General features: G+C 36.4%; 1 protein-coding gene across 5 annotated transcripts in view; it reads left to right on the top strand.

Moving 5' to 3' along the window:
- Nucleotides 1–18,468, top strand: part of THSD7A (thrombospondin type 1 domain containing 7A) — a 671,418-nt gene that overhangs the window by 605,223 nt on the left and 47,727 nt on the right. For all 5 annotated transcript variants that reach the window (XM_070264554.1, XM_023639297.2, XM_070264555.1 and 2 more), the window contains 2 exons: nucleotides 11,847–12,041; nucleotides 13,501–13,764. In XM_070264554.1, the coding sequence (XP_070120655.1) occupies nucleotides 11,847–12,041; nucleotides 13,501–13,764 (459 nt within the window). The remainder of the gene's footprint in view (nucleotides 1–11,846; nucleotides 12,042–13,500; nucleotides 13,765–18,468) is intronic.

The raw sequence follows: 18,468 nt of genomic DNA, 5'->3' as shown, positions 1-18,468 counted from the left end.
ATGCTCATTAGGCTACTTACTCTATCTTGGCAATCTTTCCTATTTTAAAGATATCTAGGAAGAGAAAGTTGCATTGTAGTAAGTCATTTCTGTATAAATATAGTCAGAAGAACCCCTTTAACTTCCATATGAAGATAATCTTTTTCTTTGTTGCCTTGGTGGATTAAAGATTTTTCTTCTTAGAGCCTATATTCCTACAGAAACATTAAATGTTGAGAATTAAGAGTGTAGAAATATCTTTTGCTAATTGCAAAAAGGCAAAATTTTCTTCCTTTGACAGTCATGGCTGTTTTCAGAACTCTGCATGATTCACCTGTCAGATTCTTGCTATTTTTATCTTTGTCCTTATCTGGTCAGAGAGTGGAAAATGACAACTTGTGCTGTTTTTTCATGATTAAAATAATTGTATAGTAAGGATTAGAATTTATCAGCAAAGAATAGAGAAGCTATCTGTGTCCTCTCTAATACATCAGACTTTCTGATTTCAGTCTGTCATTCGACTGTGATTGCATTCAGAAGACTGTGTAGAAAGAGTCAGAGTGTCAGGAAAGGATAAAGATGTTCAAGCCAGGGAGCTTATAATTGGTTAGGGAAATGAGATCACTGGTAACATCATCCAACCAGGACAAGTTAAAGACTGAGACTGGTCCATTGCAAAAGCAATCATTTGAAGCTAAAGAGTTTAAGAAAGACATACAGAACGAGCTGGCACTTGACTTGTACCATAATATTAGAATAGGTAGAAAGGATAAAAGAATACAAAATAAGATCAATTCTATAATTAAGCATTTGAGGTAAGAAAAACAGAAACATTAGATGTGTTTGCAAAAAGAATGGGTAGATTGACGCTCTGAAGATGTGAGCTGGAGCCTGGGGTGATTTTGTAGAGAGCTATAAATGTCAGGATCAGTATTTTAGACCTTGTTCAATAAGTGGTAGCAGCAAGGACCTGATGAAAGCAGTGTTTTACCTGTCAGTGTGTACAGAATAAATTAGAAAGATAAGACGCATGGATCTGATGCCAGCTAGGACACTGTCGCAAGGTTGAAGTAATGGGGGTTCAGACTGGAACCACAGTAGTTGGAATGGGCAAAAGTAAATGGATTTTCAACATACAATAGAGGAAAATAATTTTAGAACTTAGTGGCAGACAATAGAAGCAGACAGAGAAACAAGTCAAAGATAATCATGTGATTCTTTAACTCAATATTTTCAGCTTGAGAATAGTTATAATATTGGTGAAAATTCTTAGGTCTAAAAGTAGAGCTAATTTTAGAAAGTGTATTTTGTACAATGTGCATTCAAGATGATGGCAGGGGAGCCAATTGGAAATATCCAAGCATGCATTTGAAATGTAGAAAAGTAGCTATATAGATAACTTAGGACAGCAGAGAGAAGTATGGGTGATAGTTCCATAACGGGATTTGATGAAGCAATATGAGAAGCTAAGATCTTTAAAATGTATTGTATATAGGAGGAAAAGTGGTTATTGTATTTTACCATTAATAGATTTCTTTGTTCTCTAACCTGTTTGCATTTGTAGACTCTTTAAGCATTTCTTTTAACTTAAATGGTATTAACTTTAAATTGCTGCTTCCTTGCTTGTGTCAGAAATGACACCACATAAACTAAAGCTATGAGATAGCTAACTTTATCATTCTATGATTCTAAAGATAGAAATTTTTATTGCATGGCTTTTATCAAACTTTGGTCAAGATCATTGGTCAGCAAACAATGGGCTATGCACCAAATACAACCCACAGCCTGGTTTTTTGTAGTTAAAGTTTTATTGGAACATGCCACACCCATTTCTATTTTCCTTGTTTTATTTGAAGTGTAATTGACATAGAATATTATATTAGTTTCAGGTGTACATCATAGTGATTCCATATTTATATATATTGTGAAATGATCACTGCAATGTCCGATTATCATCTGTCACCATACGAAGTTATTACAACATCAACTATATTCCATATGCTGTACATTACATCTTCATGACTTATTAATTTTATAACTGGAAGTTTATACTTCTTAATCCCCTTCACCTATTTCACCCCACAAAAACCTCCCAACTCTGGTAACCACCAGTTTGTTTCAAGCCACACCCATTGCTTTACCTGTTGCCTGTGGCTGCATTCTTGATATGAGGCAAAGTTGTGTAGTTGTTACAGAAACCATATGGCCCACAAAGCCAAAGAGAAAAAGTTTGATGACCCCTATTCTAAATGCTAAAGCCGTGTAATCTGTGATATAGTCACAACATCTAATAGTACTGAATTGTCATTACCCAATAGGATCAGAAGATCCCTGAAGTTTATCTGGTCATTTTGGAAGAAGTTTTCCAATTCAGTTCATCAATAAAAGAACTACTTTAGAGTTATGAGTGTAGTGGACTTTAATGACTGTCACAGTAGTAAAATATATGCCTTTCGGATGAAATTGCTGCATTCTTTGGGGATAGAGGATTTGGGTATAAAATTTTGACTCTAAAAACTTTAGTAGTAAAAAAAAAATAGTTAAAAATAGTTAAAGGTGAAACCAGATAATACATGGGATATGGAAGACAAGAGAGTAGGTCCTCGTAATTCCCCTGTATGGAAGATGATAAATCATACCCAAGCACTGGACGTCGAGTTAATTTACTAAGTGTACATAGAAAGGAAAGAATGTGTGTGTCTCATATGATATGCACCACTCAGCAGAACACTTACAAGGTCACATGTTATGATTCAGTTTTTCTCAAATGACTTGAACCTTCTGTAGTAGTAGAAAAATATTACATGAAATTCTCTTCTATCAGCTTACTAGCCATCCATCCTAGGTCTTCTCTTATTTAGTCACCTACAGCTACTTTTAGCCACCTGTTAACAATCTAGTGGTGATTATCGACAGACTTTCATTTTTACTATTAATAGCATAATTGTTCCAATTGTAGGAACTATTAGTGGTGATGCATTTCAAAGGGTTTAGGAAGCAATTATGTTCCCAGGGTCTCTTTACAAGGTAACTAACTGTAACTGCTTATGACTTCAGCACTGACACCCACTGTAAAGCAAATTAGTGAGAATCAGCCTTACCCAGAAATGACTTAGAGTAACACAGACACAAGAATATAGGAAGATTCTACTCCAATCAAGTAAAGGCGGTCTTGACCAAGTCTACTTTCTCTATATTTCAAAACTATGTGAAAACACTTTCTGAACTAGTACATTAGAACACAAAGTTCTTTACAAGAAAATTGATATACTCCTGAAAATTTGGAAAGTACATAGGCATTTAGGCATTTCTGTGTTTATTTATGACCCAATTCCTTTACATTTGAAAGGAAAAGTGAAATAATAGTGATGCAAAATGGTGTCAATCATTCCCAGAATTACCGATAATTTTTGCCCAATTTTCTCTAAATTTGATTGCTACCCTGCTATATACAGGATATTTTCCTTAAGTTCATCCAGTGTTACTGTAGAAACATTAGAAATCCTCTGTAAAATAATTGCTTGAAACTTTGTGTTAATAGTTGTATCACTGCGCTTGGGCTGCTGTAACAAAATACTATAGACTGGGTGGCTTAAACAGTAGAAATTTATTTCTCACAGTACTGGAGGCTGGAAAGTCCAAGATGAAGGTGCTGGCCAATTCAGTTCCTGGTGGGATCTCTCTTCCTGACGCAAACAATCACTTTCTTGCTGTGTCCTCACATGGCAGAGAGAGTTAGAGAGCAAGCTTTCTGGTCTCTTCTTAGAAGAGCACAAACCCATCATGAAGGCCCTGCCCTCATGACCCCATCTAAGCCTAATTACCTCCAAAAGGCTTCATCTCCAAATACCATCACGTTGGAAGTTAGAGCCTCAACATGTGAATTTGGGGAGGACACAATTCAGTCCACAGCAATAATGAAAGATCAATGTCTGGAAATAAAATTCCTATCCCAGTGTACAGAGCTTTAGGTTTATTAATATTAAACTCTCAGAAAGCTGTGAAAACAAGCTAACAGCAGTCCCTAAAAACCAATTCAAACCACCTCTTGAATATCATTCAGTTCAATTCATTGTTTCATAAAACAAATATTTATTGGATACATGCCTCATGTTGCATGTTGCCTACATGGTACTGGCCCAGCTTGTTGAGAAAATAAAAGTATATAACAGATAGTTTCCATTTATTTCCTGTAGTAGGAAACACACTATAGTTATATATGACTCAAGCTTCACGCATATTAGCACATTAGTGGTAGATATACACAGTAACCACTAAAAATTGGAAAAAGATAAAAAGAGGTAACCACTGAAAAGGCATAGTGACAAAGGAAATGACTCATAAATATAAGATGACAAACAAAAAAACCCAAAGTAAAATCTCTATTTTTGGACAACAGTGCACTGACCAGTTTGCCTCGAGTTCCTATGAGTGCGCTGGAGGCAGGTGCCACACTGGAGGATTTGAACACATCCAGGAAGATGTGAATACTAGGAGGAGGAAGGGGAGGAGAAGGAGGAAATTTTTTTCAGTAGGAAATTAGAAGTAGCAGAGAATTTTAGCAAGGCTTTGGATATTGAGAATAGTGTATTCCAAAAATTTTATCTAATGGTGTATGAACTAAAAAGAAAGAGGAGAAAGAGGTATTTTAAAGCAAGAATCTACAGAAATTGGCAACTTTAAAACTTGAATCATTCTTGGGACCAGCCCAGTGGAGCAAAGGTTAAGTTCATGCGCGCTGCTTCGGTGGCCCCAGGTTCAAGGGTTTGGATCCTGGGCCTGGACATACCCACTGCTTATCAAGCCATGCTGTGGCAGGCGTCCCCCACATAAAATAGAGGAAAATGGGCACAGATGTTAGCCCAGGGCCAATCTTCCCCAGCAAAAGGAGGATTGGTGGCAGATGTTAGCTCAGGGCTCATCTTCGTCAAAAATAACCTTGAATCAGTCTTAAATATCATAGGGAAATTTTAGAGGGCCTTTGAAATAAGCATCTTTCCTATAATATTGTCAATAAAAGAAATGCAAATAGCATGATATTATGTCCACATCCTATTTAATTTTTAAGTGAATAGAAAGCTTATATTTGCTTCATAGTATTCAAGTCACTTGTCTATAAACTTTTAATAGCACTGTAACCTCTACTGTCTTTTCTCTGTGCTCACATTTCTACAGTTCAGATGGCACTTAGAAGGTTAAATTATCTATTGGTCAGTGACTATATCATTGAAGTCTATCCATAATAGCTGTAGCTAGAGTTACCATTACATTTGCATTAGAAATAAGTTACATGGCTCCTAATAACCACAACTTTGGACAAGTTATTTATTTTTTGACTACCCTAAGGGGCAATGCCAATCACTACTACTTAAAATGTATATATATCATTCCAGTGTTTATTACTTTGTGATGCACTTATACCAAGAGTGCAGTGCTAAAGAGTCATGGATTAGATACTGAGATTTCATAAAAATAACTTCAGATTTACTCTTGCCTAATCTCCATGTTGATTTCCATGCTATCTCCTTCTGAGTGTACTTTCTGTAAATTAGATGGCACTAAAGTGAACAATCCCCAGGGTCAGCCCTGCCGATACTGATCTTCCATCCCCTCTGTATCCCTTGCCTGCCATTGTAATGTTGACCTGTCACTAAGATCTGACATCAGTCTCTTTATGTGGAAGTCAGCATGATTCAGATCTATTCTCAAATCTAGACCACAATAAAGAAAACAACTTCGGTAATATGCCTCCCATGACTGAGACCCTCCTGGCTCTGGGAATCTTCACCCTGCATCACTTATTGGTTAAAAAGGTTATGAAAGGAAAGTCTAGAAAGAAAACAAAGTTCTAATTCTCCCTCTACCAAAATTAAATCTAAATGCATTGTATACTGTGAGATATGAGTATTTAACCACAATTTATGCTGTTATTTTATGTGAGCAAATATGCTTAAATCTTATGCTTAAGTGACTTAAACTATATTGATGTCCTTGGCATAACTTTTCTGCTTAAACTCTGGCCCACTTTGTTCTTTTTAAAAGATTACATTTTAGAGGCATTATTGAGGTTAGGCCCAGAATATCTGGGCCAGTTTATCTTGGTAACTCAAAGTAATCTGTTAGTTTTCAGAGGTTGTTATGCAATAAGAAGAAAAAGAATGGACATGGAAAAAGAACTAGGTAGAGAAAAGCAAGGGAGCTTACTTTCAAGAAATTTTGCACAGACGTGATTTTTAAAATCTTATTTTGACTAATATATTTATTAGTTACCACCCTGTATTTTGGTACTCTTCATTTATATGTTATTGTTTAAAGTTATTTCTATTTGTAAATGGTTTCTTCTAATTTCCTGTAGATATTAGTATCCTAGTTGATTTGGGGATTTTGATTTTGTTTTATGTCTCTACGAGAGCCCTGTCATAAAATGATTGTTAGCATTTGCTATTTTTTAAATAGCTCGTAAAATAGGCTTGACACTGTGATGTGTCTGCGATGGTTCCTCTATGCTGCATTTGTTGTGATGCAGTTAACTCTTCCCACATCCCATCCGGGGATCTAGCTGATCTCAGTCTGAGCTACTCCACTGGGAGCTGATTATTTCCTGGTAAGTCCTTATACAAGGACTTTCACGTATGTAATGAACATCAGTGAGACTGGGGATCACTGATAACTATTTTTGGATCAATAAAAGAGAAAAGTGCATTTCTTTCCATTCTGCCAGAGTTACATTCACAAATTGTAATTAGGAAGTGTAATTTGACAAACTTGTCAGTGAAAATCTCTTCTACACAAAGAAAGACCAAGATCGTTACATCCGCCTGGTAAACAACTGGAGCCCTCTTGCATTATTTATAGGTTTGGTCTTATTTCTAAGCACAATTAGGTCTCTTGGTAACTAGCTCCCACTCACATTAAGCTTTTTCTTTTCATTTCTACATGATTCATTCTCACTATTGCTGTTTTTTGATAACACTGTAGGAAAAAATCACTCCTCTAATCACTCAATCAGCTGAATATGTTCTGTCTCTAGTGCAACCCAGATGCTCTTACTGTGGGATAAACCATGTTAATATCGCTCAATTTAATAAATAAGGTCTCCAAGCTCCTTGAACTCTTTGTTACATATAATCCGACAGCGTTCACTGCACAAGCGCATTGATATTATTCTGTTTCCTGTAATGAACTTCTGTGTGCACATTTTAGATCTGGTAATTCATTTCAGTTGATTATTCAGACGAAATGACAGCACAGTCTTACATTCTGAAGGGTAATCCACAGACCAATAGAACTACTGCTTTTTGTGCATCCTGAATAATAAGAGAATTTCATTCCTCTTCAAGAAAATGAAGATGAGCGACTACATTCTGAATTCTATTAGATTGCCTTCAGAGCTGCATTGGTAGCCTTCAATTTACATACTCATATATGCATAACACAGATATCCATGTTCTTTTAGCTCAAACCAATGTTATCTATTCCCTTTCATTCCAGGAACATTTATTATTCTCCTCTGTAAAACAGAGCTCAAAGTTCAACTTACATGAAAACATTCTGGAATTGACTCTATTAATTCTATGTATTAATCTTTTTAATTTAAATTTATGGGAAGTTTCAAAGATGCACAAAAGTAGAGAGACTAAAATAGTGAATATTAGTAGTGTAGTCATCACTCTCTCAGCTTCAGCAGTTTTTCAGTTTTTAACAGTTGCCATTCTTGGTCATCTGCCACTCTTCACACATTTAAAAAGATTTTGCTGGTATATTTTAAAGCAACTCCCAAATAGGTTATATATCATCCATAAATAATTATTTTTCAAAATGTAACAACAGTATTATTATAATACTAAACCAAATTAATAATAATTCTTTAATATCATCTAATCTACAGACTGTGTTTTAATTTTCCACCATTGTCTCAAAAATGTCTGTTTGCAATTGACTTGTTCATTCATAAAGATCTCCACGTTGCGTTTGGTTAGAATATTTTTTGTCACTTTTTTTGTGTGTGAGGAAGATTGTCGCTGAGCTAACATCTGTGCTAATCTTCCTCTACTTTGTGCGGGATGCCATCACAGTGTGGCTTGATGAGCAGTGCTACGTCCGCACCCAGGATCCGAACCGGGATCTGCACCTGCAAACCATGGGCCAGTGAAGCTTAACCACTACATGAACTTACCCACTATATCACCGGGCTGGCCCCTCTTAAGTTGACTAGCTTTCTTATTTATCTTTCCAACATTTCCTCATCACTGATGGGCTGAGCTTACCTAGTTTAATTCATATGTAACCTACAAATCAGTCACATGGATGTCATCCAGGCTTTCAACCTGCTGGAAGCAGCCTGTCCATGACACTTAAATAAAAATTGCTGTGCCTCATAGAAATAAAATAAAATTATAAATAAAATGAATGGATATAGTCAACATAGAGTTAAATATGGAATTTTACTTTAAGATAATTATTTTGATATTTGCTCACCTTACTAAGAAGCTTTCATGGTGAATTAGCCATAGGGCAGCATGGTTTTTGGCCCATCTTGCTAACAAGGCCTCAGCCCAAAGGAGAACTTGCATAATCATTACACACAAGATATACACACTCCACCTGTAAATTCAGATACAATTGTCTGGGTATCTGCAGCTTTCTGGTGTGCTAGGAAACCATGCTTGTATGATGCATCTGTTCTACAGTTAAAAACAGCCTGTTTTCAGTGTCTTAGAAATAACTTTTAAGATTTATAAAGTTGAGAGACCAGATGGTTTCCTTTCCAAACATTTATATTTTCCTCACCCAAATATCAGGAAGTTCATTTCAGATTGCATGCCTGTGTTTGAATTGTGTTTCCTCTAAGTCAGAATAGAAACAAGTTGAGATGTATGATAAATTTTCAATATGTTGCACAAATGGTGTTGTTGCTACTTGTTTGCCTGACATTGCATGAGTAATTCTTTCAAAGTACACTGTCTAAAATCTCAGATAAGGGGAGTGGAGTGCTGAGTGGGTTTCTGAGAAGAGAGATGCGAATCTTACACATTTGTTATTTTCAACTGGTTGAAATACTTAAGATTTTCTGTACTGCAGGTGTGTAGGGAAAAGGGCTTCAGATTTATGTAAATAGTATAGATTTGCACAAAATAAGTTAATTTGTTTCTGGCATTGTGTTGGTAGTGGTTTTATTTTATTTTGGTTTGGTTTTTTGGTGTCACTTAATGTGATGATGGAGCAATTCTGAAATAAAATTTGTGAGAAAGAACCTAAGATAATTTCATTTAGTTTCTCGAAAGATTTATTTTCAAATCTCCATTTCAGAGAGCCAAATTGGATGAGTAGATAAAAGTAGTCTTATTTCAAAGAACTCAAATTTAGTTTTGTAATTTTCTTTTAGTCACGAGTAGTGTGACACTCTTCACAGCTTAGAGTTTTGATGTGGTAAAATCTCTTAATTTCCAAATTAATCATTCTTGAGGTTCCTGCATTCCTGATTAGTAAAATGTGTAATATCTTCCTGTTTATCAGTCCTTCCTCTTCTGTCTCCTTGGGGCAACTTTGCTCACAAACCGTCAGCGCTTACTAAGTTTAAAGAGTCAACCCTGCTTCCACATGGCAGGTGAGCGAGCACAGCAAAATCACATCAGTTCATTAATATACCACATCGTGGGGACTCCTCCTATACCATTCCACAAATAACATTCTTCCAAACTATATGGATGTTCCTTTTGGTCTGCTGCTTGTACAAGTCCTCTTGAGCTCCAAGTTCAGAGCTCCCTTAGTTCATCCCCACATGCTCAGCCATTGTTTCCCAAAGCCAGGGTCACTCGGTACCAAAGGACTTTCAGCCTTAGCCACAGGTCTCAGCCAGACCCCTCCTTGTGCCCTGAATACTCCAGCTAGTAGATCTTAAACCTGAATGTGCATAAGGAACATCTGAGCAGCTTGAAAAAAAATGCATATTCCTTGACCCCGCACACAGAGCTCTTGCTCAGGAGCTCTGGAAGGAATCCAAGAATATTCAACTTTAATAGCATTCCAGGTGTTTCTGATGCAAGTGGGAATATATTACCTACTAGAGCCGTGGTTTCAATCCATTGCTGCATGTTTGAATCATCAGGGAGATTTAAAAAGATGCTAATGCCCAGGACCCTGTCCTTGACCATTTAAATCAGAAAGTTTAAGTTTAGCAAGGGCCTGGACATGTTCCAAAAGCTATTCAGGTGATTATAATCTGCAGCCTGATTTGAGAACCACTACCTTAGGCTGGTATGATCAACACAGAGCACCAGATAACTCCTCCCCCAAGTAGTGAGAATCTCTTTGGGACACTTAATGTTTTTTCCTGTCATATAACCTTCAGAAAGACCACCACTGTCCGCTCTACCAGGTCTTTAAAATCCAGGGACGCCTCTTCTGTTCATACAAATTGGCACTTCCGGTGTTGTGCATACTAAATACAGAGATATCTATAGGTAAGAAATAAGTGAATATTCACCTATATTTGCACAATTATGTAACTTGGCCTGCAGCATTTGGGACAAGTTGTGTTTACCTACACAGAGAAAGTCTCTTGCTGAAATTGTTATCTCCTTTTACACACCCCATCACACAGCCCTACACTATCAGGTGTTAAGTTTGGTATACAGATCCAGAGAGTTAAGGCTGCCCGTGTCATAACTGTAATTTAGGATCAGAATGTCAGACTCCTTCGCCTGAGTTTCATAATGATAAAATCTTAAGCAGAGTGGACATCAGCAGCAGTTTCAGCCTAGACTGCAAACCTTAAAGGGCCGTGGACATCAGTCTGACTGAGGCCATTTAAGCTAGTTAAGTGAAGACTTAACTTTTGGACCAAGGTCTAAATGTTTCGTCTGCTTTCTCAATAAATGAATGAATTATTTTTAAAACCAATGGGGGAAAATTACAGAGGAAGAAGGGGAACTTTAAACATCACTTGCTTTTTAAGACGTGTTTACCTTAAAGCAATTTTACATCTATGTTCAATAAGTAATAAAACAATGACTTGGTTTAAAAAGTTCAGTAGAACAATATCTTGGGGGAAATAATACATGTAAATCAAAATTATTTGACCATTTTTTAGAGTCCGTATGTAATTGTGGAAATATTAGTTATGGTATGATAGGTTAGGATTGCTAGAAGTTTTTGTTTTTGTCTTTAAATTCATGGTTTGCGTTTGTTCATGTGAAGAACTTGTAGACAGAGGGGTGGGGGACTCTGACACTGCCTCCCCCTTCCACCATTAACCACTCCAAAGCCATCCCAACAAACGTCCAAAGCAATTTTTAAAAAATGCTTTCCGTGCAAGTGCAACTTCCAGACAAGTTCCATTAAGTGTCGCCCCCTTCACCCAAACCATCCAAACAGTTTGCAGCTACTAAGACCCTTCCATGTAGAAATCCTAGTGTGGCCAATGATATAAAAACAATTTTCAGAGGTATATGTTGCCTCCCAGCACCTCTGTGAATAGCCTGTGTTCAACATAAACTATTATCAGAACCCATGTATTATTTATTTTTCTGGTAAATAATTAATTTCTAAATATACTCCACATGTGACTTGAAATCCTTGATAACATCTAATGAAAACTGCTAAATGTAAAGTGGGTGTGTGTGTGTGTGTGTGTGCTTTTTTGTCACAAAAACCATTGAGGGTTATCTATTGTTTTTTAAAAAACCCTACAGGATCAACTTAATGACTACTATGATCATTAGAAACACTCTATCGGATTTCTGCTGCAAATAAAGAATTAAAAGTAGATTCCCCTGACCGTGTAAGAAAACATTAGGCTAATTCTTAAATTGTAGGGTAATTAGACATTCAAATTTGTTAAAAACAGCTTTATGCTTTTCCTTTAGCCATTACTTGTCGAAAGCAAGATGGAGGACAGGCTAGCATCCATGAATGCCTCCAGTATGCAGGCCCCGTGCCAGCCCTCACCCAAGCCTGCCAGATCCCCTGCCAAGAAGACTGTCAGTTTACCAGCTGGTCCAAGTTTTCTTCGTGCAATGGAGATTGTGGTGCAGTTAGGACCAGAAAGCGCACTATTGTTGGTAAGATAATTGGGATGGCAAAGCCAACACTTGGCAAGGTAGAAAAAGACAATGAAAGTCAGACCAAAAGAGTTCTGACAATGTATTTGAAACAATGTATCTGGAAAATGCACAGGCATGCCTTATTGTGGCTATACTTAATACATCAGTAGGTTTGGATGTGTATTTTAATGTAAGTTGGAAGCGACAGATGCATTATGAACTTTTAGTACAAAGACAAAGTAGCCTTGAAAATTGAACTCTGTCTCCCTATACAATACATGGTAGATTATTTTTTGGTTGAAACGTGCACTTTTGGTGGATTGCCTACAGATTGTGAAACGCTTGGAGAAAAGTTTTTGGGAAAGAATGCCACTTCGTTTTTTTAACACATTCTCACTGTCACAGCCTCAGATTATCCTTCATATCCAGAAGAGGAATATGGCATTAATTCTGTATCTGAAAACTGCATTTTAAAAGGCAGTCGCAATGATGAAAAGCAGTAATATAATGAGTGAGAACAGGAGCCATCATACTGAACTAAACCTTGCTGCATTAGAAAATATTGTCTGCAGCAAAAGAAAACAAAAAATATTGGTACTAGTGGACTATTCAGAATTTAAAAGTTACAAAATGAACTACCTGACATAATGAAAACTGTTGAAAACTTATAAGGCAGCTTATAAAAGTTAGAGATAAATATATGTAATTAATTATATACCATATAATTAAATAGTAAATAATATATGACACATAAATATAATATAAATATGTGTGATCTAATGAAAATAATGATATATTATTTTTCAAGCACATTTACTGTTATTCTCTAGTTTTTCTTTTTTAAAAAGGAATTTATTTATATTTATATAAAAACACCATTTCTAATGTTTTTATTCTGATATTAAATATCTTCATTTAGAATATTATTGCCTGCATTAATTACCAAGTATGTCAAAGTGGTTATTCTTCAGAAATACTGAAAGATACAAAGTCATAATCAGAAAAATAAATACAAAAATCTCATTTTGTAAATTGCCATCTTATGTAACTGCACTCTCTATTTGGAATTAACAAAAAGGCTGTGCCGTCCAGCACAGTGACTCTCTCCATTTCGTGCTTTTTGCACATGTCATAAAGGAGAGATTTATGCAGTTACCTCAGACTCCCCGGTCAGTGAAAGCACATGATCCTTTGAGAGGACTTTAATCATTTTGAAGAGTATAAAATTCAGCACAACAGTTAGTGCCTTATGCAAAATGGGCTATTTTTAAATGAGAAAATAAGAAAAATTTCACTATGCAAAGCACCCAGTACTAACTAAGCCTGCATAGAAAGCACTATGGGGTAAGAAAATCGCATTTATTTATAGGCTACTGTTGAATATGGTTAAAAATGGAGAAAGGAAGTTTAGGGAAGGAGAAAACTTAGGGATGCTTGAAATGAGTAATGATATTTTCCAACTTAAATTTCTCCACAGGAAAAAGTAAAAAGAAGGAAAAATGTAAAAATTCTCATTTGTACCCCCTGATTGAGACTCAGTATTGTCCCTGTGACAAATATAATGCACAGCCTGTGGGGAACTGGTCAGACTGCATTTTACCAGAGGGGAAAGTGGAAGTGTTGCTGGGAATGAAAGTACAAGGAGACATCAAGGAATGTGGTCAAGGATATCGTTACCAAGCAATGGCGTGCTACGATCAAAATGGCAGGCTTGTGGAAACGTCCAGATGTAACAGCCATGGTAACCCAATTTTTCTTCAGTGTTATACATTTGCTATCTTTGGGGGTGGAGGTAAAATGCATGTGTATCAGAATGGAGGGAAATGAAAGTTTGTAGTAGTGTGTTCTAAATTGAACATTATGGGGCACCACATTATCGCTATGTCATTTACATGTAACAGGACATTCAGTGGCACTTGTTTTGTTGTCCAGAATTAGCAACTAAGTCCCAAATTTGGTGGCAAGGAAGCCTTACATGTAGGCAAAAATGGTGCCAGAAACCTTCCTTGGAACCTACCTGTTGAATAGGCCCAACAATCTCCAACAAGTCTGTGTACAGAAAGGAAGAGAGGAGGAGAGGAGATTTGAGTTTAATGTGAGAAGAAAGTGTTAAACTAGACAGACTTTTAATAACCAAACTGGCAAGATGTACAATGTGCCCTGTTTATTCCTCATTGAGTTGAGATTGATCAAAAAACAACAACAAAAAAATATATATACTTTTAGGAAACTGTGCCAGCTTTTGTTTCTAAACCAAAAAAAGAGAGAGAGAAAGCTAAAATGCAGTGATGGTAGTTGAGTTGCCGCAAGTCTATGAACAGTCGCCATCTTTGACCACAATAGGTAGTGAACTCTTTATTTCTGAGTCTTAATACGGTCAGCCTTAAGCTATATTTCTCCATTGTTCTTTTATTTTAGTACAATTGTCTTTTTATAATGGAATGAGATCAGTTTACAGTGGGTCAGCCTGAATCATAGATGTCATATATTTGCAAACGCTGGACAGTGATCCTCCCGCCTTCTTTATTGAGGTGATCTAAGAAAGATGAATTAAATTGCTAGGAGGGAGGTACAAGGCAGTTACCCTCCAACCTTGCTGAAATAACTTCTGCTGTTGGAATGGTGCTCTTACAATTTTGTTATGTGGTTCAGAAAGCAACATGAACTAATAGAACCATCTCACATTTATAAACCGTCAAGATATCATGGTGACATATTTAGTGGAGTCTCTTAAACCTGTCCCTATAAAGAAGTTTCCCAAAACTTTGTTCTTTTTTTTTTTATCTTATCTCATAATTCCTGTTTTATCAAAGTCTAGTGATTTAAACCCCAAAGACTCCATACTCCAAAGCTCTCGGTATAAGTATTTTTCAGGTTGATATATGTGCATTGCTAGGTTTAAGATTATTCCACACATTTAGAACAATAAATAAAAGAAAAAAGAGTTTAGTATTTATAATAGGTATGCTTTGAGAAACACCTTTAAGAGTAATTGAGTATTTTATTTTCTATATCAAATAACATAAATGCTATAAATTAGATACCAGGAAAATGTAAATCACTTCCTATTCTAAGATATGGTGATAATGTAGAAGATCATAGTGATTAAAATATAAAGTTGAAGATCCTGTTAAAAATGTGTTTCTCCTAGAATGTAGCATGTGTTTGCTCACATTTTAAATTGTTATGCATAGTGAATCACCAAGATAATCATTTGTTTTAACATAACCTGTAAACTTGCAGAATGACTCTCATATATTCTCACTTTTACCCCTATCTGTTGCTTGGATGCATGAGAGCTTCATTAAGCCTCTTAACAGTCAATCTTATTTTTAGAAAAAAGCTTTTAAAATGTCCTGTGACTCTCACAAAAATGTTTGATCACTTTAAAAAATAAAAGTACAAAAATAATTGAAATTGGCCAAAAGCAGTAGACTTCCTACCTTAGCATTGTCAATTCAAAGCATGACGAATGCAGTACTGTATTCTAGAAGAAAAACACATGGAGAAAAATAATGAGTTCATGACAGCACTGAACTTCATGGGGATTGTGAAAGGATCTAAGATCCTTAACTAAGTGAACTCTTCCAGTTTAGTTCTTTGTGTCTGCCCAGCATCGTTCCTTTCTCGTTAAATCTGATGGATCTATGATGATCTAAGATGGATGTCCAGTGGGATATTTTAGTGTTTACTAACATATTTACTCAAAGTTAAGTCTGAGGAGATCTAGTGTCTGTTGCCTGATGTCTTTAGAAATTGCAGCTTTCCCTAAATATGTTCTGTAACTTCTGATGGTGTTAGTGGAATGTTGTAACTTCGGCCTTCTGTCCTAGGCACGCTCTCAATTGCAGTTTCTATGACCACTGCCTTTTCTTAGCCAAGTCATCTTTCCAGACGGACAGTAGAAATGGGGTTTTAAAGCAGCTTTCAAGAAATAGTATCTTCCTGCTTTCAGTTTAAACATGAAATTGATGCCCCACATGTATGCAGTGCAAAGACACTAATTCCTTATTCAATAGTGCCCTTGAGGCATTTCTATTTAATCTGTGTTGCCCATCTATGGATCATATTACCAGTGAGTATACTGATAAGGCAATTTGACTTTCACCAGTTTAATTATATTGTTTTAGGCCATTTCCCGTGTGGCTTTTTTAATGTCTTAAACTTGAGGCACAGTTCTATTATGTCTGGAATTCCTCATAATAGTAGACTCTGTACTGAAAAGTGATCTACCCATACTCCAAAATCAGATCTTGGAGTATGCCTTGGAAGCCACATAAATGTTCACCCATCCTGATACACGGTATTAAATATAGTTCCTGCACAAATGTTGAACAAATGTTGATATATAATTACACTTTTTGGCATTTAATTATCCTAAAAACATAATACAAATTATGAATACTTATTTTTGGTATGAAATCTTGGATGGTATCACTATAGCAACAGACTTTTTTTTTTTTTTTGAGGAAGATTAGCCCTGAGCTAACATCTGCAGCCAATCCCCCTCTTTTTTCTGAGGAAGACAGGCCCTGAGCTAACATCCGTGCCCATCTTCCTCTACTTTATATGTGGGACACCTACCACAGCATGGCTTGACAAATGGTGCGTAGGTCCACACCTAGGATCTGAACTGGTGAACCCCGGGCCGCCGAAGCAGAACGTGTGAATTTAACCACTGCACCACCAGGCCGGCCCCAGCAACAGATTTTAAATCACTCAAAACCCAAATTACACATTTGAGTCAGAATCTGCATTTTGACAAGATCCCCTGGGGTTCTATTACATATTTAAAGTTTAAGGATTACTGCACTGCATCGTGCAGATGCTCACAGGGTTGGTAGGATCAGGAGGTTGACCTTTGGTGGGAAAAGCCTGTGGAGATCCCTCCTAGAGAACCACAATGTGATGCTGCCTTGGGCAAAATAATCAACAGCTCCCATGTGATGGTTCGCTTGATTGCTGGTTGTGGGGAAGAGACCATTAGGAAATTTTTGAAATTTGTAAGGATGAGTCTTCGTAGATGAGTGCCTATTTAGGTATGATTTTGAAAACAGAATGAGTCTATCGGACCTTTTGCGGAAAGGATATTGGCAGTCTAATGATTGCCCTGAGGAAAATCGCTTTCAGTTCAGATAGATAAATAAGAGAGAGCTCTGGGTTTATTTACTGCTCTATCGGTAAACAGAATACAGTGTTATATTAAAGTGCCGCCTGCATTTGACTTTGTGCGCTCAGTAATCGTGATCCAATGACTCTAAAATCATCAGGACTTTGTACTGCCATTTGGACATCATGCTGGCATGCAGACGGCTGTAATTTTTTTTTTAGGTCACATTACACCCTTTTAATTATTTCAATTTGTCTTTTAACTGTAGTTACTATTGAATAATTCAGAATAGAGTGCCTAATGCCTTATTAGTGTAAGATTCATTTCCCTTTAACATTAATTTTAAAGTATAGTGATTTGTATTGACTCTTCCATGCTTTCTCTCCTTGCCTATTATGTTTATGAATAATATTGCAGACAACCTACTGGACAGTAATGAATGACTTTAGCATTTGCTTTTGGAAGCATCTGTGGGATTCAAAGTGTGCCCGTTAAAGTTTGATATTTTGCAAAAATCCTTGCTGGCACCCAGAGTCACTCTTTATAGGGTTTGCTTCATAGGTGGTTTGCACTACAGCACTAATTATTAAAATTTTTAAAAGTTCTATGAACTTTACAGGCGAAACAAAAGCCTTTTAATAAAATATTTTCATGTTATAACTATAGCTTACCCTTATATGGCACCATTTAACATTATTGCCTAGTAGCCTAAGTGGTCTACATCCTTATGTCACCAGCCTCCTGCAGGTCTGAGGCAGCAATTTCAAGGGAGGGATCATGTGTAATGACCATCCCAGCTGCTACAGGAACTGCAGATACCAGAGCTATCAGTCAGGGACTCTAATACACATGACACAGGTGTGGGATTTTCTATTAGAATTTATGGGAACAAAAAAGAAGCAACATCAAAACTTAGAAAAAAGAATGCAGGCTGACCTTATTTGTGGCCCAAGTGAATAAAAAAAAATCATATAGTATTCAATTTACAAATAGATTTTAGTTCAAGAGTTTGTACTTTTAAGGTGTTGTGTGGAACTCAGGGCACAGCTGATAAAAATAATTGTGAGTATGGGGAGAGGAAATTCTGAGGATAACCCACGTGACAACTCAACCACAACATAAGCTGGAATGTATTACTTTTTGTAATGGGCTTCTATGGAAGATTATATAAACTTAATATTAGAGGTTAATTAGGAACAAAATGGAATGAGAAATTATTCCTTGTCGTAGTGGATGCTCATATTTGAGGAAGAGCATGTTTAATTAAACCAGGCAGAAAAGGCAATAAATAGACTTTTGTAAACAAGCTGAAATGGAGCGCTGATTTTTCCAAAA

Source organism: Equus caballus, chromosome 4 (assembly GCF_041296265.1).
Source record: "Equus caballus isolate H_3958 breed thoroughbred chromosome 4, TB-T2T, whole genome shotgun sequence".
Classification (NCBI taxonomy): domain Eukaryota; kingdom Metazoa; phylum Chordata; class Mammalia; order Perissodactyla; family Equidae; genus Equus; species Equus caballus.
This window is presented reverse-complemented; position numbering and strand designations above follow the sequence as displayed.